The sequence below is a fragment of the Pisolithus orientalis genome (assembly GCF_024613125.1).
Source record: "Pisolithus orientalis strain OTSU chromosome Unknown F5J12scaffold_2, whole genome shotgun sequence".
In the NCBI taxonomy this organism is placed as follows: Eukaryota; Fungi; Basidiomycota; class Agaricomycetes; order Boletales; family Pisolithaceae; genus Pisolithus; species Pisolithus orientalis.
In genome coordinates this window covers 1,385,575-1,403,845 of record NW_026260783.1, presented here as the reverse complement: position 1 = coordinate 1,403,845, position 18,271 = coordinate 1,385,575, and the positions used below count along the sequence as shown (strand labels likewise).

General features: G+C 50.4%; 8 protein-coding genes across 8 annotated transcripts; 6 read left to right on the top strand and 2 right to left on the bottom strand.

Annotated features, from left to right (window-relative positions):
- Positions 1–122: 122 nt before the first annotated feature.
- F5J12DRAFT_712703 (S-adenosylmethionine decarboxylase) lies at positions 123–1,427 on the bottom strand (the record flags this gene model as incomplete). The annotated part of the gene is made up of 2 exons (XM_051740778.1): positions 123–1,128; positions 1,210–1,427. The coding sequence occupies 2 exons, from the start codon at positions 1,425–1,427 to the stop codon at positions 123–125; spliced, it is 1,224 nt and encodes a 407-aa protein (XP_051605050.1).
- Positions 1,428–1,612: 185 nt separating this feature from the next.
- On the top strand, positions 1,613–2,233 carry F5J12DRAFT_712568 (uncharacterized protein; the record flags this gene model as incomplete). The annotated part of the gene is made up of 1 exon (XM_051740772.1): positions 1,613–2,233. One exon carries the CDS (start codon positions 1,613–1,615, stop codon positions 2,231–2,233), a length of 621 nt encoding a protein of 206 aa, XP_051605049.1.
- Positions 2,234–2,566: 333 nt separating this feature from the next.
- F5J12DRAFT_196288 (uncharacterized protein) lies at positions 2,567–3,675 on the top strand. Its single transcript, XM_051738357.1, has 3 exons — positions 2,567–3,152; positions 3,203–3,452; positions 3,515–3,675. The coding sequence occupies exons 1-3, from the start codon at positions 3,035–3,037 to the stop codon at positions 3,585–3,587; spliced, it is 441 nt and encodes a 146-aa protein (XP_051605048.1). The 5' UTR covers positions 2,567–3,034; the 3' UTR covers positions 3,588–3,675.
- Positions 3,676–4,000: 325 nt separating this feature from the next.
- Positions 4,001–8,463, top strand: F5J12DRAFT_712461 (cortical protein marker for cell polarity-domain-containing protein; the record flags this gene model as incomplete). Its single annotated transcript, XM_051740763.1, has 7 exons — positions 4,001–4,839; positions 4,894–7,129; positions 7,182–7,369; positions 7,418–7,479; positions 7,545–7,811; positions 7,863–8,343; positions 8,397–8,463. 7 exons carry the CDS (start codon positions 4,001–4,003, stop codon positions 8,461–8,463), a joined length of 4,140 nt encoding a protein of 1,379 aa, XP_051605047.1.
- Positions 8,464–8,503: 40 nt separating this feature from the next.
- Positions 8,504–10,042, bottom strand: F5J12DRAFT_712473 (C2H2 type zinc-finger-domain-containing protein; the record flags this gene model as incomplete). Its single annotated transcript, XM_051740765.1, has 3 exons — positions 8,504–9,689; positions 9,752–9,911; positions 9,964–10,042. 3 exons carry the CDS (start codon positions 10,040–10,042, stop codon positions 8,504–8,506), a joined length of 1,425 nt encoding a protein of 474 aa, XP_051605046.1.
- A 95-nt stretch (positions 10,043–10,137) lies between these two features.
- On the top strand, positions 10,138–12,068 carry F5J12DRAFT_761701 (kinase-like protein). Its single transcript, XM_051742128.1, has 7 exons — positions 10,138–10,541; positions 10,590–10,694; positions 10,748–11,204; positions 11,261–11,321; positions 11,370–11,531; positions 11,594–11,931; positions 12,046–12,068. Exons 1-6 carry the CDS (start codon positions 10,278–10,280, stop codon positions 11,883–11,885), a joined length of 1,341 nt encoding a protein of 446 aa, XP_051605045.1. The 5' UTR covers positions 10,138–10,277; the 3' UTR covers positions 11,886–11,931; positions 12,046–12,068.
- Positions 12,069–12,381: 313 nt separating this feature from the next.
- Positions 12,382–13,828, top strand: F5J12DRAFT_798400 (mitochondrial carrier domain-containing protein). The gene is made up of 6 exons (XM_051744216.1): positions 12,382–12,652; positions 12,708–12,879; positions 12,935–13,016; positions 13,067–13,432; positions 13,490–13,666; positions 13,724–13,828. The coding sequence occupies exons 1-6, from the start codon at positions 12,525–12,527 to the stop codon at positions 13,795–13,797; spliced, it is 999 nt and encodes a 332-aa protein (XP_051605044.1). The 5' UTR covers positions 12,382–12,524; the 3' UTR covers positions 13,798–13,828.
- Positions 13,829–13,900: 72 nt separating this feature from the next.
- On the top strand, positions 13,901–18,251 carry F5J12DRAFT_909841 (uncharacterized protein). Its single transcript, XM_051749012.1, has 5 exons — positions 13,901–14,056; positions 14,129–16,166; positions 16,222–16,274; positions 16,344–16,430; positions 16,483–18,251. Exons 2-5 carry the CDS (start codon positions 14,275–14,277, stop codon positions 17,994–17,996), a joined length of 3,546 nt encoding a protein of 1,181 aa, XP_051605043.1. The 5' UTR covers positions 13,901–14,056; positions 14,129–14,274; the 3' UTR covers positions 17,997–18,251.
- Positions 18,252–18,271: the final 20 nt, after the last annotated feature.

Here is an 18,271-nt window from a genome sequence, read left to right as displayed (position 1 = left end):
TATGACAACTGCATCGACATCCTCAGGTTCGTGATATCATGACTAAGTCTAGGCATGACCACAAACCCACACGATATTACGATTGACAAGCGCAAGCCACAATCAATTGAAATAGTCAAAGATCATCGAAGTTCGAAACTCGCGAACGCTAAGTCGTATCCGCCAAATTCATAATTGATTTTATCTGTTCTTCTATAAACCCTCTGGGAGTCTGCTGGGTCCCAGCTGCCTGGCTCCAGTCCACCGGGGGACGAGGTCAAGGCGGCTTTGAAAGCTCGCTGCGCAACCTCGACAGTAGTATCAGCACCCTCCTCCTCGGTGCTATTGTTGTGCTGACTCGAAATGAAAAGTGTGAGGCTGAGTCTTGCTGGTCGAAATATGTTGACCACACGCCTGACAAGTGTCTGCAGATCGGGGATGTCTTTCTTAGAGGATGGCCGCGAGGAAAGGGGCACGTTGCATTCAAAACTAGCATAGGACCAGCCTTCCTCAGGTGTGACGTGGATAGTGTAATAGCCTTCTCCTCTGCGACGATCCGGAGCAGCGTCGCCCCAATTGAGTAGGGCATTGGAGGAGTACCCGCAAGGGGAAAAGGCATACGCGTCCAATGTGGTCAAGTGGGGCGGAAAGATCTCCGTTATCCGGAGAGCAGAAGACAAAGTCTGACCAAGAATGGACGGCAGCTGGTCTGCGGGCACATCGTCCTGTGGTGAGGGAGAAGCCGAGAAAAAGAAAGGCTCGCGAGCCTCAGGGGAAAGATCACTCATGAGGATCTCAATCGTGTAATCCTGGGTCGGAGGCACTTCGGCTATATCAGGGGGGACGGCCTTGCTCGGGCTTGTTATGTAAAGCAACCAGTGGTCGCCGTTCACCTTGCCTACTGTATACGCAGCACCCCATGGGAATATGGCATCCAAAAATGCAACTTCGTCTTTCCACTCCCGGTGTGGCCCGAGTTGACGTTCTGGGAACATGAAAGACTTGCGAGAATAAAAACACTGGTGCACAGACGGCAGGGATGCATAATCCCGCGCAATGTCAAGTATGCCTGGGAGACCCAGGAGGTTAAGAGTCGTACCACATGTTTTCAAAATGATACGATGTGCGAAAACAAACAGCGATGACTCGCTATAGAGGGACATGCCAACCAGAAGGAAAAACCCACGGCGATGAGAATTGACACCGTCTGCGAAGCAAATACCTACTGACCTCAATAAATAGGCGTCAGTTTCATCACCTTCGATGACACTGAGCACCTTGCACTTGACAACTGCAAGCATGTCCTCCCATACGATTCGAGGGACTTTTCTCAACCCGAACTTGCCATTTTTCGGCGAGTTGGCATCGGGAACGTGAGATGGGGAGGGTGCAAACCACACCTCCAGCAGCTTCTCCGGACCCTCAAAAGGAGCAGATGCAGATAACATCTTCGAAGTCTTCGAGGGCAGAGATTTGATAGATGTGGAACGCCACCATCGAAAGAGTTTTTCAGTTCGGGGATCGCCGAGGCGTGTGCCGCGATCTTTGTATTAGTAAGCTGCATGAGAGGCAAGAAATTCTTTCTTCTGCCGTCAAGACTTGTGGACGATGCTGCGGCGAATATTTCCTCGACATGGTGCTCTTCAGAGTATCAAGACCTGTCTTACCCTTGACATCTCGGGTGGGCACATTAAACCTTTCTCCCAGAGGGTCTGCCGTGGCACCGCGTGTTTTCCATATCTCTGCTCCACGTCTCACTTCCCCACCTCCATCATCTCCGAGTGATGGTAGCAGCACCTCTTTACCACCAGATGCCACACTTTCGCAAAGACTGAAGTATCTTATGAAGTCTTATGGATGGTATGCAGCTGGGGTATATCTCGTTCTGTCCACCCTTGATTTTACCGTTGCGTTCATCGGTGTCAACCTTCTCGGCGCTGAACAAGTCTCGCAAGCGGCAGCCTATATCAAAGAGACCGTGCTCGGAGTCTTGCGTACGCAATCACCAGAAGTGAGCGGAGAAGAAACGGAACGTGTATCGGGAGGGGGCCATGAGGGTCTGTACGCCATGTTGGTTTTGGCCTACACCATCCACAAAACCTTGTTCCTGCCCGTTAGAATCGGGCTGACCGCCGCCTTGACTCCACGGCTAGTTGGTTGGCTTCGTGCCAGAGGGTGGGCGGGCGGCGAGGGAACGAGGCGGGCGGCACAAGAAATGAGAGAGAGATTACGCGGCAGAAGAAATGACGACTAACTGGGTCACTTCTTAGGAACTTCGAGCGTTGGTACATCTCTTGCCTTGGTCCGTCTTTAGAATTATTACCCACTACTTCATCCGTTGCGTCACTTCCAATCCACACTCTCCCTTGTCTTCATTTTTCCACTAATACATACTCAATTAGAAGCAGATCCACCAGCCACCAGTTGTTAGGTAGGATTCGATGCCATTGAGCGAACCGCTTACCAGAACGCCTTTCGACTTGCTGGTTCGAGGGATCGTCATTGCACAGAGAGCTGCCATGAGTGTCTATTCCTTAGATAGATCTAAGCTGTCGATAAAATTGGAAGCAGTGGACCCTGCGTGCTATAAGCCCAGAAGAAAGCCTAGGTTAGGTTTGCTTAGGATCCTTCGAAGCATATTATATTTGAAAGATCAACCTTTCAGTTGAACCAGTCCACACCCTGCAGGCTTCGAACCTCGGTCCTCAGGGAATGAGGATTCCATTGTCTGGTCGGTCTACCTAGGAGGACCTTGCGAGCGCACGTCGAACGGCGATCTCTGACGTTTATGCGTGGTAAAGACATGCCTCTGACACGAGATAAGCAGTGTGAACACTCAGCTTGAACGTGAGATGGAACGGAAAGAACGAATAGTCTCTAGTAATGCCCACTCGCACATCGATATCGCGTGTGAGACGGAGGACCCGCGCTAGGAGTTATCACTTTACCTGTGAAGATACGGTAGTTTCGGTTACTATTTGTGTACTACCATAGACGTTGTTTGTGGACAGCAAGTTAGCAGCCAAACACACCCGAATTCTTGATCATACCCGTCATGGCTGTGAGCCGAGCTCTCGCTCTGGTGCGAGTGAAGCAACCTCACACTAGCAACGTCCTAAAACGAAGGTTTTCTTCGCAAACCATTCATCCTGGTGAAGAAGTTTTGCCGGAAGGTGAGTCTGCTCGCCGCAAAGGAACTACGGTATTCTGACTGGAGATGGAGTCGGATTTTTCACACCGTTTTGGCGCAATACCATACTTCTCTCATTTGTTGCCATTGCATTTTACAAGTGGGCTCCCAGACCGGGTGAAGAGGCATTCCTGACGAAGTGGCTTGCTCACTATTCGACTTCACCGGAGTTTTGGACTAGAATCAATGAGCAGCAGCTATTGCGATCACAGCATATGACTGTCAACACTGTATTGCAGACCAGTGCACAGCGACCAAGCATGGTGCGGTACAGATACCCCCAGTGAGTCTTCATTTGGTGTTATGAATTTCCACCATGATTCATCGTGCCGCTTGATTCACCAGGATGCTGGAGCAGGGCTCTCCTCACCTGAAACCTGTTGGTGCTGTTTCACCCGTCGGAAAGAAGGCTGAGTGATCTAGGCATGCTGTCGGCGTCAAGCCTTTTTTTTTTCGGTAGCCAGATGTTCCGTGTTGTACCTCGGAAATGAAAATAGTTTGGCATCATTATGCGTGTGGGTCTGATTCACTCGGTGCATGTGAGATTATAGCGTGGTCCCCGTGGACCTCCTGGTGGACCAAGCCGTTATTACATAATCCTCGTGTTACGGTCTCAACGCGTCAAGTCGTCTCGTTGCTTTCTGTCAACCACACCAAGGCCCTACGAGGGTCGCCATACCCCGACCATTGGGAATCCCTTTATGCACATAGGTTACACCAGCAATGTTGTTACCCTCCCCGTCGCTTTCGACGTGGCCTGTGGCCATGCTGTTCGCATCTTCCTTGGTTCATTCCACGCTCGCTTCACTCCCTCTCGTCGACTTTGACCGCATGGGCCAGGTCGCCCTCACTGGCGCTTTTGCAGGTCTCAGTCTTTTTGACAACTCTACCCCCTCTTCCTTTGACCCTTCTACGACGTCTTTGCTCTCTCGTACAACTCAGGGTGCCCTAGCGAACCTCGGCAACACCAACTCCGGTGGTTCAATCTCTGCCGGTTGCGCTCTCGGTGATCTTTTTTATATTGCTGGGTCGTTCTCCTCCATTGGAAACGTCTCCGCTAACTACGTCGCATCATACTCGCCGTCTCCAGGGACTTTTTCCTCAGTCGGTTCAAGTGGACCTAACGGCCCCGTCACTGCTGTATACTGTGACGTTCCCAACAACAACCTCTGGGTTGGTGGTAATTTCTCATCGCCAGGCTCATCTGTGGCCGTTTGGAATACCAAGTCGAATGCTTGGTCAGCACCGCCCTTCAAAGGGCTATCGGGTGCAAACGCCCAAGTCTTTTCAATTTCCCAAAATATCTCTTCGTCGAGTTTGTTCTTCGCCGGTTCATTTGTCACGTCTTTCGCGGGAAATACCACGTCAGTTAACAATACCAACAATCCCAATGTACCATACTCTCCTGGTGCATCGCCGTTCTCGTCGTCGCTGGTTCCTATCCCTCTGCAAAATGCCGAGATCGAAGCGGCACCCTCGTCTACAAATCCGGAGTATAGTAACATCCAGGCTATTCTTTGTCCAGCTGGTCCAGATGGGCCGGATAATACCTGGCTTGCACAAGACGGAAATAGTGCCGTCATCACTGTCCTAACATTTTCGTCCATCAGTGCGTATGGTATTCGTCTTGGAAATACATTCATGAGTGGCTACGGAACAACGGGTTTCAGGTGATGACCTCCGTTCTTGTTTGATTAACGACTGATATTTTTTTCCTTGGCCAGTGTTACCTCAATTCCCGATAACACTGTGCAGGCACTGTCATACGTGGATATATCTACGAGTCAGAATGAAACGTGTACAAATCTGTGTCCATTATCGACAGACCCCTCTGCGCTTTACCAGGATTTCTTATTCAGTTCACCTGTGACCCTGTCTGGCGTTCAAATCACACTCTCTGAATGGACTGGCGCTGCTCCTGGCTTGCACATGATGCAGTTACTGTCCTCCGGCGCTTTCGTCTCTGCGATTGCCGACGGGAATACCCAGTCCTGTTTTGCACCTAATCCGTCAAATGTCACCTTGACTGGTACCTGGACTACAAAGGACGCTAGTACTGATATCCCGGCAACTTTGCAGACTGTCCTTGTGTCGACTGTTACCGTTGGTACACCGGCGGCTCAGGCTCCTACATTTACTTGGATGCCTTATGTTTCGGCAGCCGGACAATACGACATCAATATGGTCATTCCTGGTTGCGCAGATTTCCAGGATTGTGACCTTCGCACTTCCGTTAAATTGACGGTATTCCCTGGCGGCGGCACGCAACCTTACGTCTCAACTGTATCACAGCAGATTCAGGAAGACACTACCATCCTCATATACAGCGGGCCAGTTGTTCCCAGCTCCTCTACCTTCGAGTTGACGGTTACCATGGCCCTCGCTGACAGTCCGATTGGAAGTGGTCAGAATGGAGAATATGAGTTGGTTGCAGGAAATCTAGAACTCACCTTGACTTCTGCCAATTTGACATCGAGCTCTGGTTCTGCATCATCTAGCGCAAATTCCAGTGGTAGCGCTGGGATTCTGCATGGTTTTGGATTTTTTGAATGGCCGCTGAACCCTCCCACCAGTTTCGATGCGACGGGTACTGTTCCAGCTGCGAGCGAAACGTTCCTTGACGGAGTTGGCGTGGAGTTGTACAATGCTCTTGGCGCCTCTGTTTCTGGAACGACGGAAGTGTCCGCCGTTATCCAACATTCTTCAGGAGTGTTGTTCTTAGGCGGGAACTTCGAGTCTAGTGCCGGGTTTTCCAACATCGTCACCTTCAAGGATGGACACTTGGTTGCGTTGACGGAGAATGGACTTAATGGAGCAGTTTCTTCCTTTGCTCTTGATGGCGACGACCTGTACATCGGAGGGTCCTTCTCTGATACTCAAACTCCTTCAATGCAAGGCAAGTTGCGTGGCATCGCTGTTTATCACATCGACTCCGGTTCGTGGGGCGCGCTCGGTGCCGGCCTCAATGGACCTGTCACCAGTCTCGCACTTTCTAATGGTCAACTTCAAGTTGTTGGTAATTTCACTGAGGCACTGTCTCCATCAAGCATTGCCTCTAGCGCAGGAGGACTTGCTGTTTGGGACATCGCGGGTGGGTCCTGGATTAATAGCGGTGGCTTTGTACTAGGAAACATGACATTCGTCTGTCCAAGCACTTCCGTTGGTGGGAACTCAGACTCTCAGTTCTTGGCTGGGAACGTTCAAAGCATGGCGGAGTATGGCTCTACGGGATTCGTCATGTTATCGAACGGCGCCGACGGTCCTGCCATAAGCCCTGTTAGCGTCCAACTCGATGCCAATGTCAATTCATCTGTGGTACCAGCGATGAACCGCCGCAGGGAGCATCATGCTCGGGGTCCGGTGTCATGGTTCTCTCATCACGTGAAGGCGACCCTGTATCCTCGCCAACAAAGCTCATCGCTAACGTTACCCCCTTCTCCACCCACCCCCGCCCCTGCTGTCCTTGCTGGTGCATTCTGGTCTAACACATCTTCGTCCGAGGAAGTGATGATCATCGGCGGTAACTTCACTTTTGTCTCTGCTTCCGGGACTGTGTCACAGGCTGTAGCGATCTACGATCCATCCTCGTCTACCATCAACGCACTTCCCGGCTCCCAGGTGTATGGCATCGTCCGTGCCTTGCTGGTGGATTCAGAACAGCACCTATATGTTGGGGGAGAGTTCAACTTGAGCAATGCTAATGGATTCGCGATCTATGACCTCGGTGCTGAAGAATGGTTGACGTCAACTCAAACTCTTCAAGCAGCCTCGGCAACGCCTATTGTTCGTTCCATCTCAATCTCGGCCTCCAAACCCAACGCCGTTATCGTTGCTGGCTCTTTCAGCCAAGCCGGTACAGTCACGTGTCAAGCAATCTGCCTTTTAGATACGCAGCTCGATCAATGGAGTGCTCTTGGTGGGGGCATTCAGGGTGATATTTCGTCCGTATCTTATGCTGGGGTATGCTTGTTCATATGGCGATACGCATTCTGCTCATACAAGTTAATTGCAGAGCAACCAAGAGTTTTTGATCGCCGGTGGTGTTATCACACTTCCCAACGGCACAACCACGAGCGTTGCACAGTACAGTTTTCCAAACGCCACCTGGACTGCTGTTGGGAATCCTACTGATATTCCAGGGCCTGTCACAGCTCTGGCAGTAGATGATGGCAATTCATCGAGCATATTCGCTGCTGGCCGGTGTGTTCTCTGTTTTGATGCACAACATATTATTTAGGTCAATACCAGTACCAGTGATGGATCATCACCTTTTATGGTCTTTTGGGATGGTATTTCGTGGTCTCACGTCGGTGCGTACTTGCATTCCTGTGCTCGATTCATCGGACCTTAGTGAAAACGTGCTGCGTGGCAACAGGCACGAGCTTACAGGGCAACTCAAATATCTCCCAATTGCTTATGGTGCCGCTGCAGAACACACACAGCCCAAACAGCGTTGTAGAGTCTGACAGGATGCTTATGGTGTCAGGGTCCCTATCAGACCAGTCATTCGGCTCGGCATCGTCTGTGCTTTTCGACGGAGAGACATTCATCCCTTATATTACCTCATTGTCTACCCAAGGGACGATGGGCTTTGTTTCTGCCTTATTCTACTCGATTGCCAATTTCAGTTTCGTGCAACAACGTACGTCTGCGGACAAAATGATGAAATTCTGTCTAACCATGTTGATGATAGATTTCCTCGCAACGGGAATTGTCATCTTGATATCCATTGCGATTGCTGCTGGTGTTGTTTTCTTCCTTGCACTCGTTGGTATCATCTGGACTCTCTTATCAAGAAGAGACGACGGTGCTGCCAAATACGACTCCAGCGACGAGGACAAAGATTCCATTCAGCACCGCCCGTCGTCGCTGCTTGAACATATCAATGCCGCCACGCGAACGACCATACTTGGCACCAGTGCCTTCAATGTTAGTACCGAGAAGGAGGAGATGGCACGTGAAGGTGGGTCCGCGGAGCCAGATCCATTCGGGCCAGACGGAAGCAATTATTTGCGTGCTGAGACACCATCGGATGCGGTCGTTGGCACCATGGCAGCTGCAGAGGAGTATAGCCGACCTGCACATGCGCGGTACGCATTCGATGGGACAGAGGAGGGCGAGCTCCCTTTGACCGTTGGGTTGGAAGTAGAAGTTCTTGACGATAGAGACGCTGCGTAAGTTGCATGTTTCATGATCGCAACGTTACAACATGCTAATCAGGGAATAGATGGTGGTACGTTAGGAATCCTCAGACAGGTCAAGAGGGTGTCGTTCCCGCAGCATATTTATATTGATTTTGGTTTCTCATGACGTTATTGCTATCGTTGCACACTGTTATACCCTATCTCTTTCCACATTACACTTCTTCCTGTTTAACCTCATCCCTCTGAAGTAATGAACTTTCCAATGATTACGCGCTTGAAGCATCAAAGACAAGTCACTTGTACGGTGATAATGAGCGAGGGCACGACCACTGAGGATGATTGGTTGATCCCTTACCTGCAATAGGGGGTCGCGGTAGTGTTTCTGATGGTTTTGTATGAATCCCACTTTCGTCTTGAACTCCTCTTTTCGTCTCTGATCTCTGAACTCCCTTACATGGCGGCCGGCTTCTCTCGCTTCACCTTTATTTCTTGCCTTCACTACATCCGCTCCAGCGCCAAATGCGCCAAATCCACCCTTTCGGGGTACGAGCGCGGAATTCTTGTCTTTGAGAAGGCGCCGGACTAGGGCAGCTCCACATGTGGGATCTTGTTCTTTGGAGCGGATCCCATAGAACGATTGATCATAATAACGCTTCATGGTTCTGTGTCCTACGCGAGCGCCGGAGGGGAGCACAAGCTCGTACTCGGTGTCCCCATAAGCGACACGACTAGAAATGCCGCGGTCGCCTCTGGCAGCAACCTCGCCAGCGACTTCGTCCACATCCTCGTCGTCTTCTAACTCTTCCCATTCACCTTCGCCACTCACGTTTTGTTCTCCATCATCCGGATAGGAGCTCGTGAAATCATAAAAATCAGAGATTTCGAATCGGTCCTCCTCGGTGTCATAGGCAATCTTGCAGTGGCTCTTATCCAGCATGTGCTTTCTGACCGCCTCTAGGGTGTGGAGCTCGCGACCTCTCCCGTTGCAGTATATGCACACATTTCCAATCGCAACTTTCTCCCCGAGGTAGGTAAGCAATCCAGGCAGGTCTACTAGGTATTCGGCGTCAGGAATAAAGAAGGAGTGTATTGAGGCCATGTGTGTAAGGTTGTCAGCGATCCCAGCGGAAGCCATTGGGCAAAAGAGACAGGCGTCAGGGGCGATCCCGCTGTCAGCTGCAACGATGTTATTGTCTATACTGTGTTCGATTTCTTCTGAAGGAGTGCCTTCGCCCAGGTGGGGTGGTCTTGGAGATACCGGCGTTGCAGGCGTATCGTGCGTTCTGCGAAGATGAGAATCTCCTTTAAGCTCACTCTCTTTGTGTTTTTTCGAAGCAAGGTGGGACCTATAAGCGTTTTCTGTCGTGTATGACTTTCTACTGAGGCAAAAAGAAATGAAGGGTTTAGGAAGGAACACTACACCACAAGAAGCACCGACCTGCACATCACGCAGTTTATATCTCTGGTAGTGGTCGTGGTTGCGGGATCAACCCGTTGTTCTAAGACTTTTTGATCGAATACAACCGCAGTTACGGGTGGAAGGCCTGCAACTCGGCGCTTCATGTTGTACCGATGGTAGTCGGAACGGTAGTGTATCCCTGCAGTAGCGTATGTAACATTGTATGACGAGCGTGCGGACGCAAGACATACGTTGGTCTGCGGCCGATACAAAGGCAACTGTGCACGAGAGGCATGTGAAAAGTGTCATTTCTTCAGAGTCTAAACCCATGATAAAACCTCAAAGGTTGGTGTCGACTCGGGAAATGTTCGCTGCAGAGACTGTCGAGATTGTCTGCGCGATTGGAGAGTGCAGTGATAAATTCACCTTATGTAATCATACCCTTGTAACATCGTCCCCACCAAAGACTCGAGAGAAGGCTACCGTTCCCACTTGACGAGATTCCCCGGGAGTCGGAGACCACCAAAAGTCCCGACATCAGTCTTAAGTTGTTATAACCACTTCCATGCCCGATGAATGGTCCCACACCATGCTTCAATCCGATCCGATGAGGATATACCGTACGAAACGAGATGCAGCGCACCGTGCTGTCACCTCGAAGTACACCATCCTCGGGTTCATATCATCAGGAACGTATGGGAGAGTCTACAAGGCTCAGAGCGTGGACTCCGATGGTACCATATATGCAATCAAGAAATTCAAACCCGACAAAGAAGGCGATGTAGTGACTTACACCGGCATCAGCCAAAGTGCCATTCGAGAGATGGCGGTGAGTGCCGGGTCCTAAATTGCAGGTTCCGGTTTGACACGGACCCAGCTCAACAGAGAGATATCCCATGAGAATATCGTTGCATTGAAAGAAATCATCCTAGAAGAGAAATCTATTTATATGGTCTTCGAATACGCTGAACACGATTTTCTCGTGCGTTCTTCAACGCCTGCAAAGGAAGCTGCTGAATGTTAATGCAATTCCAGCAAGTAATTCATCATTATTCCCAGACGCTTCGTATCCAGATCCAGTCCCAGGTCCTCAAATCGATGGTGTATCAATTATTGAACGGCCTTTTCTACCTTCACTCTGCACACATTCTGCATCGTGATCTTAAACCTGCCAATATACTGATTACTGCCTCAGGAGTCGTCAAAATCGGAGACCTCGGATTAGCACGTATCATATACCAACCTTTACAGCCTCTTTTCGCCGGAGACAAGGTGGTGGTTACAATATGGTACCGCGCTCCGGAGTTACTAATGGGCGCGAAACACTATCACAAAGCTATCGATTGCTGGGCGGTTGGCTGTGTGTTTGCTGAGCTAGCGAGTCTTCGGCCAATATTCAAGGGGGAAGAAGCAAAGTTGGATTCTAAGAAGAACGTGCCTTTCCAGAGGGATCAACTGCTCAAGATTTTCGAGGTGTTAGGTACACCGCAGGGTAACGTACACTATGTTATATACTTGGTACTTACGCCGAACGTCTTTTTATTCAAGAGCGAGATTGGCCCAGCGTCAGAGACATGCCAGAGTACCAGAATATGAAGAAGCTGGATCCGTGAGTGACTGCATCTGATCTTGCCGTCCAGAGCTGAAAGTCCTTTAGATATCAGAACCGTCTTGAGGAATGGTGTCAATCCCGGATTAGATCGTTGCAGGGACATGACTTACTTCGTCAACTGTTTGCCTATGATCCCGCCAAGCGCTTGACAGCGAAGGAAGCTTTGATGCACAAGTGGTTTCAAGAGGACCCACGGGCGACGTGGAAGTGGGTACTTTCATAAGCTTATATCTCTGTCAATATTGAATCTAAACTTAAACACAACAAAGTGTATTTCAGTACGTTCCTGGCCATCAGCTTCCACCTCAGCGTCGGATCCAGGATGAGGCACCTTCTATGATGGGGGTCCCTGCGCCAACACATGCACAGACTCAAACTCAAGCTCAGGCTGCACACGTCCATGGTCAGGGACAACATTTAACTCAGCAATCACAGACAAACCTTTCTCAACAATCGAAATCCGCGAGCACAGCTAGCTTCGCCAGTGTAAGTGCAGGTCCTGTCCAAAGTTATGTGGGGAATCAAGGAGGCACATCGAGAAAGAAAGCCAGGGTAGGTTGACCCTACGGACATCTCTGCTTGATTCTGCAAATAGCCAGCGACTTGTGTACGTACATCTGGGACGTGTAGATGATCGAGGTGGCTGACGATGAGGTTTTTCTCGCATGGCTATATTGCGCAATGCGACCACGGATGCTGGGTGTACACCTGCGGTGTGCAGGTAACTAACTTGTTCCCCTTTCTGCCTGAAAAAATCCTTGTCGATCATCATACACGCTGGGACGTCTGAGACAGCCTTGCTAGACGAGTATTCACTGGTGTCGCTGCTGAAGCGCTGAAGCTCTGAATGGTATTGCATCGCACGACGCCCCATTTTTCCCTGTCTTCGTTACCTTGCGTCCTCGAGGGCTGTGACGGATGCATGCTACATGATGATGCACGTTTGTGATGATTATTTGAATCACTTTAAGTTTGTACATATCCTCCTTTTTATTTTTATACTTTTATTTGTAACTATAAATATTTTACATGTGATCAGACGCTTGCTTCGTGACTACCGCAACTCTCTCTTCACGCGGCTCGGTCCATCCTCCAATACATCGAAAACATCGTCTTCGACGAACCTCGTCGTATTTTCGATGTTTTTCTGACTTCCAGGCTTCAGCAATCCCGAAGAATTTGGTGGCCCATTGACGTGCGATGGGCGCCACGGAGAAACGAGCGAGATGGTGGAACCCTGATATATTATCATATTTTGTTGCAGGAGGTATTGCGGGTGCTGCGTCTCGGACTGTCGTGAGTCCACTCGAGAGGTTGAAAATTATCCAGTGAGCGTGGTCAACCTTTGATTATATGTCTTAAGCAAGTTGTGATGCTTGTTAGGCAAGTACAGCCCATAACACGGGACGGGCAGTACAGGGGAGTGTGGCGTAGTCTTGTACGTATGTGGAAAGAAGAAGGTTTCAAGGGCTACATGAGAGGGAATGGAATCAATTGCTTGCGCATAGTGCCGTACAGCGCTGTCCAATTCACAACCTATGAACAGTTAAAAAAAGTGAGGCATTCGCCGGAGGTCCTCCCCTGTGTCTGAGTTTGACAACCCCTGGAAGTTCTTCACTTGTTACGGTGCAAAGGAGCTGGATACCCCCAAGCGACTGGCAAGCGGCGCTCTGGCAGGTGTAACATCAGTTTGTCTGCTATAATCATTGTCCCCTACGGTTTGCCGCTCAACGTTGTTTTAGGCTCCACGTACCCTCTGGACCTTGTTCGTGCACGATTGTCTATAGCAACAGCTAGCATACCCGTGCAGAGCATGTCACTTTCCAAGCTTGACACCAGCACCTACGGCATGGAGAGACGGTCACACGCAGTCTCTACGTCACGGGCCATTTACAAGGAAGCAGATTTGTCGATGGTTGGCATGACCATTAAAATCATACGTGAGGAGGGAGGCGTGCATGCCTTGTACCGTGGCTTAGTACCCACGGCACTGGGTGTTGCCCCGTACGTTGGGATTAATTTTGCTGCGTATGAAGCATTTCGCGGGATAATCACACCGCCAGGGAAAGACACTATTGGAAGGAAGTTGTTATGCGGAGCTTTAGCTGGTGAGTCCCATGACGAGGTACACATATTAAGTCATTCAGTCTTTGTATCACACGTAGGATCGATATCGCAGACCCTCACATACCCATTCGACGTGTTGAGGAGGAGGATGCAAGTTGTTGGAATGTCATCTGGAGGTCTAGGGTATAAGTACAAGGGAGCTTTGGATGCGTTGATGACCATCGCTCGCACCGAAGGCCTGCGTGGGCTGTACCGGGGTCTCTGGCCTAACCTTCGTAAGTCGTCAGAGTCGGAGACTCATGACAGTACGCTGACGAGCGCTACATGGACAGTGAAAGTTGCGCCTAGCGTAGCTACGTCGTTTTTTACTTATGAGTTTGTGAAAGAGTACCTCATTGCTTGCTGAGGAAGGCATGAATCAGAGTAGCCTGAGAATGTCATCAGACTGAGTGAGAATGGTCATGTGACGTCCCACAAATGATGCACGCCACTGCGCTGGCACGGTGACGAGTCCAGGTTGCTGCAACTGCCGCTCCTCAGTGGCTTTGCGCCAATAGCCCTGTCCCTAGATTCTGACTCCTTTGTGTGCAACCCGATGATCGTTATTTGACCTTCCAGCATATCTTTCGTTGATAGATGCTGCGGGGTTGGTTTTCCTGGTTCAGGTTCGTTCTAGCTCTGCCTTGCTTTCACCGCGTTGCAGCCCATCTCTAATCTTACGTTCCTTGACATGCTAGTGTGCAAGTTCTCCCCTGAATTTCTGTCGTTGACCGCTTTAGTGCGGTAATATTTGCCCGTTCGTAGCGTCCGTCCCGGTTTCGAAGTCCCCCTGCCTCCATCACATCCAAGATCTCCAGGTGGCCAGAACAAGCAATTGCTCTTTATGTCTTCGGTCTCGCTTTCGTCCTCGTTTTCTCCGTCTGCTGCCTCATCCATGCCGCTGCCTGCCTCCACCCCATCCACTCACTCCCACTCTCACTCAGATACCACCACTTCCGATCACCAACTTCCCTCTCCTTCCCACACATCCAACGAGAGTGTTTCCAGCACCTTTTCTTCCTCCCATAACCTTCGTTCCTCTCTGTCTGCCTCTTCAATGGGCCAGGTCGTTAGCCGACCTCCGGTAAATACTGCGTTTCCCTCTTCATCTACCCAGCCTTGTTTGGGAAGCTCGTCATCCGTCGCCGGAAGTCGATTCAAGCGCGCATTTGGGCGACGGAAGAAGTCCGATGTTATCCTTCCTTCATCCATAACTTCTCCAACCGGTGCCAATGTTAAAGCATCGTCTGCATCCAATGACTCGCTGTATGGAACCGTGAATAGCGCACCCGCTCGCCAGCTCGGCGCAAAGCAGCTCACTCTTCAACTGGCATCGCATGTCTTTAGTAGGAAGCAGTCCGGCTCCGCGCCAGCCTCGCCTGCCATGCTGCCGCCCCCACTTCCACCGAAGCACGGTGCTCCCCACCCCACCCCACAGCACTCCCCGTCGAGCGACAACGTTGATAACAGAATGTCGGTCCTTACGACATCAAATTCGAGCATTGCACCTGCTTTGGATTATATTAGGCGCACGGATACATCTACGGGACCCGAGGATGCTAAGAAAGATACCGAAAAGGTTGAACTCAAGGACATTAGGAGGAAGAGTGATTCTACGCTGAGCCATCACACAATTCGCCCTGTCTTGGGTGGCAAGACTCCTCGTCCCGTTTCATTGGCAGAATCTTTCCAATCTAACCACACCATCGTACCAGTAAATAAACGTCTCAGTGCACTCCTTACCGATGCGGAATACGCTACACCTGAAGAAGAACCCGAACGAATCGAGGGGTTCCAGGACTCGCTTGGCAGGTCAACCTCACCTGATAGCCAAGGCTCTCCTGCAGCGTCACTCAAGGCCAGAGACCGACGTTCACACTCTCTGAACCTCGGCTCGCCCTTCTCCTTGATGAGCTCGCTACCTACAGCTGCTCAGGCTTCAGTCAGCTTGGATGTGATACCGCCCAGCGTTTCAAGATCTGTCCCGGAAGAATCAATTAAGACCACAGGATCTTCACCATTTATACTGAAGCCGGTCATTCCCCTGTATGCTGAGGCATCACATACCTCCCAAAGTTCTTCGCCAGCAGCCGAACGAACATTGCCAGAAATCCCACAGACGCAGCAAAGACCGCCATTTGTACCGTCTGCCAACACCGGCTTCCCGGCCTTCCGTCAAACAGCTATTAGCATGACATCAGGGCTTGCACCAGCCGCTGGTCTTGCCCGACGTGCTGTGGAAAAAATGGGTCGAGTTTGGGGTTCTAGGAGCCCACCTCCCAACTCGCCTTTGGCACCACCTATCTCATTGTCGCCCTCATTCCCAATTGGCATTGTATATCGCACTAGTTCCGGTCATTCTGAGCCCGCAAGCCGCAGGAAGAATAGGCACACACCCCAGACCCCGTCTATCAGCTCTACAGGGTCGTCGATGTCCGACCATGAAGGGCCCCAGCTCGGCAGGTGCTTGCGGGGACCCATAAACACGTTGTCTACTGGAGCTGGCATGGGTGGTTTGGTTTTTGGACGTGACCTCAAGGCTTGCGTGAACGACACTGCTTTGGACACGATTCGCAACTCGCCTCATGGACGCGGATTAGCTACTTCCTCCAACAATAGCCTCACGCCACGCAACGGATCTTGGGTTTCGTTAGAGGAGCGTCATCTACCGGCCTTAATTGTAAGGTGCACACAACATATCTTGAGGTGGGGCGTCCAGGAGCAAGGACTCTTTCGGTAAGCAAGTTTTCATGAACTAGTGTGCAGTTTTCCTGATTAATGGAATCCATAGTGTTAGCGGTCGTTCTTCCCACATCGCCAAGCTACGCGCTGAGTTCGATACTGGTGAGTCCATCCGTTCTTGCAAACAACGACACAACGACCTAGGTTGATATCGTCCCTGTATCTTCGTAGGGGCTGACTTCAACATTATGCAATCAAGTCCAGGAGACTTGGATCCCCATGCAGTTGCATCGATCTTTAAAGCTTATCTACGAGAGCGTTAGTGTTACTATTATAATGTCGTGTCTGTGCGACTAACTTCTCATCATAGTGCCTGAGCCCATATTAACAAATGATCTCATGCCTTTTTTTGATGCTGCCATGGTATCTGAACGATCATCCGCAAAGCATGTTCCAGACGTGCTGTCAAGTGCCAGTGTTGGTATGCGCAAGCCTCCCTCCCTCTCAACGCTTGCTACGCCAAATTTTACCGGTGTCACCCCCTCGGAGTCTCTTCGAAAGGCGTTATCTTCTCTCATTGCTCGTCTTCCCCAGGAGAACCGCGATCTTCTATTGACAGTCACGGAAGTCATCAAACTCACAGCACAGAGAAGTCACGAGACTAAAATGCCTATGAGCAATCTGCTCCTTGTTTTGTGCCCCAGTCTCAACATGAACCCGACACTACTACAAGCACTCTGCGAATGTGAGGGCATTTGGGATGGGTGGGAAGCATCCGTGGGAGCTCTCGCAATCAGCTCTACAGATCAGCTACTGGCGAAAGGCAAAATTGTTGACGATGGCCCCTCCGCCACTCCCAGCGACGCTACCAACCTTGCCATCGAAAAGCAGCGTTTCTCCAGACCATTACCTAGGGTCCCCGTCGATGACACTGAGTTGCCACTCGCGCCTGCTGATCCTGCTACATCTCATCACTCAAACTACCCAATGGTGTCTATTCCAGGTTCTCTCATATATGCGGAACTACCTGAGACATCACCGTCACCTGTGATTGATGATGGCATGTCGCTAAGATCAGGAAGTGAACGCCCAACCACCCCGAACTCGGTGAACTTCAAGCTGATCAATCCTTACTCTCCCCCTTCTTTATCGTCATCTGCGGAGTCTTTGTCTGTTCCCTCGCTTTCCTCGGCCTCGCCGTCGCAGTCAGCTAAGAACCTTCAGCTAACCGATGATCTGACTACACCGCAGTCATCTACTTTGGCACACTCACCCATCATCGCCGAACCTATTCCCCTTCCCCTGACGCCATCTGAAACGGCATCGCAATCTCAGTTTCAGTTTCCTAGCGCAGGAGAAAACTTTCGAAAAAGTCCACTAATCCACAAGAAATCGTTTTCCTCCTCTATATCTGGAGATATTCGTGCAGGTTCCATGGGTTCAAGAGCCAAGCGACTGAAGAAGCCTTCGTTGCATCTTTTGTTTTCTGGGCGGTCAAGTTCTCCTGCGTCAACCAAATCTATTCACGGAAACAGCACCGGCACACCACCCGAGGTATCATTGTCATCACCTTCGGAGTCTTCCCCTGCAATATCGATGGTTACGGCCCCACAATCTTCCCGATTCAGCTATCCGCCCGTATTAAACACTGCTATAGATGAATCGTCCATATCACTTGCACTGGGCATCCAGGACGAGGAGGTTCATGCTGGCTTAACATCTCCGAAGACGTCGTCGACTCCTCAAGCAACCGACACGGAAGCCAAACTGTTGGTCACCAAGAAACATTTTCCTCAGCTTGACCTTCCTCTGTCGGACGGGGATGACTATGGCGATACATGGACGCAAAGTGTTTTGCTAGCAGCTGGTGAATCGAGATGGTGAATATGATGGAGTGTATACACGGACTATCCGCAACACATAACGGACTACGTCTAGCTGCTGGCGGTAGATTTCTTCTACCTCTTTTATGATCATACTATTCCACGTTAGCTACTTTAGGCAGCCATTTCTGACCACTCACCAGCACCCCTTGCATGATTGGTTGCAAATACCCCTTTATTGGTTTTTTCGTGCATAATTCAATAGGTACAGTTTGGCATATTACATAATTTATGTTGGGGAATGGATGATGACGTCAGTACTTATGTTCAGGGCAA

Excerpts from the sequence above, each read along its gene's own strand:
- F5J12DRAFT_909841 (XM_051749012.1), top strand. The coding sequence starts at position 14,275 with ATGTCTTCGGTCTCGCTTTCGTCCTCGTTTTCTCCGTCTGCTGCCTCA. Across the intron at positions 16,167-16,221 it reads CAGGAGCAAGGACTCTTTCG|TGTTAGCGGTCGTTCTTCCC; the intron begins GTAAGCAAGTTT and ends TGGAATCCATAG. Across the intron at positions 16,275-16,343 it reads ACGCGCTGAGTTCGATACTG|GGGCTGACTTCAACATTATG; the intron begins GTGAGTCCATCC and ends GTATCTTCGTAG.
- F5J12DRAFT_761701 (XM_051742128.1), top strand. The coding sequence starts at position 10,278 with ATGCCCGATGAATGGTCCCACACCATGCTTCAATCCGATCCGATGAGG. Across the intron at positions 10,695-10,747 it reads ACGCTGAACACGATTTTCTC|CAAGTAATTCATCATTATTC; the intron begins GTGCGTTCTTCA and ends ATGCAATTCCAG. Across the intron at positions 11,532-11,593 it reads GACCCACGGGCGACGTGGAA|TGTATTTCAGTACGTTCCTG; the intron begins GTGGGTACTTTC and ends AACACAACAAAG.
- F5J12DRAFT_196288 (XM_051738357.1), top strand. The coding sequence starts at position 3,035 with ATGGCTGTGAGCCGAGCTCTCGCTCTGGTGCGAGTGAAGCAACCTCAC. Across the intron at positions 3,153-3,202 it reads TGAAGAAGTTTTGCCGGAAG|TCGGATTTTTCACACCGTTT; the intron begins GTGAGTCTGCTC and ends CTGGAGATGGAG. Across the intron at positions 3,453-3,514 it reads GTGCGGTACAGATACCCCCA|GATGCTGGAGCAGGGCTCTC; the intron begins GTGAGTCTTCAT and ends TTGATTCACCAG.
- F5J12DRAFT_798400 (XM_051744216.1), top strand. The coding sequence starts at position 12,525 with ATGGGCGCCACGGAGAAACGAGCGAGATGGTGGAACCCTGATATATTA. Across the intron at positions 13,017-13,066 it reads GGCAGGTGTAACATCAGTTT|GCTCCACGTACCCTCTGGAC; the intron begins GTCTGCTATAAT and ends ACGTTGTTTTAG. Across the intron at positions 13,667-13,723 it reads GGGTCTCTGGCCTAACCTTC|TGAAAGTTGCGCCTAGCGTA; the intron begins GTAAGTCGTCAG and ends CTACATGGACAG.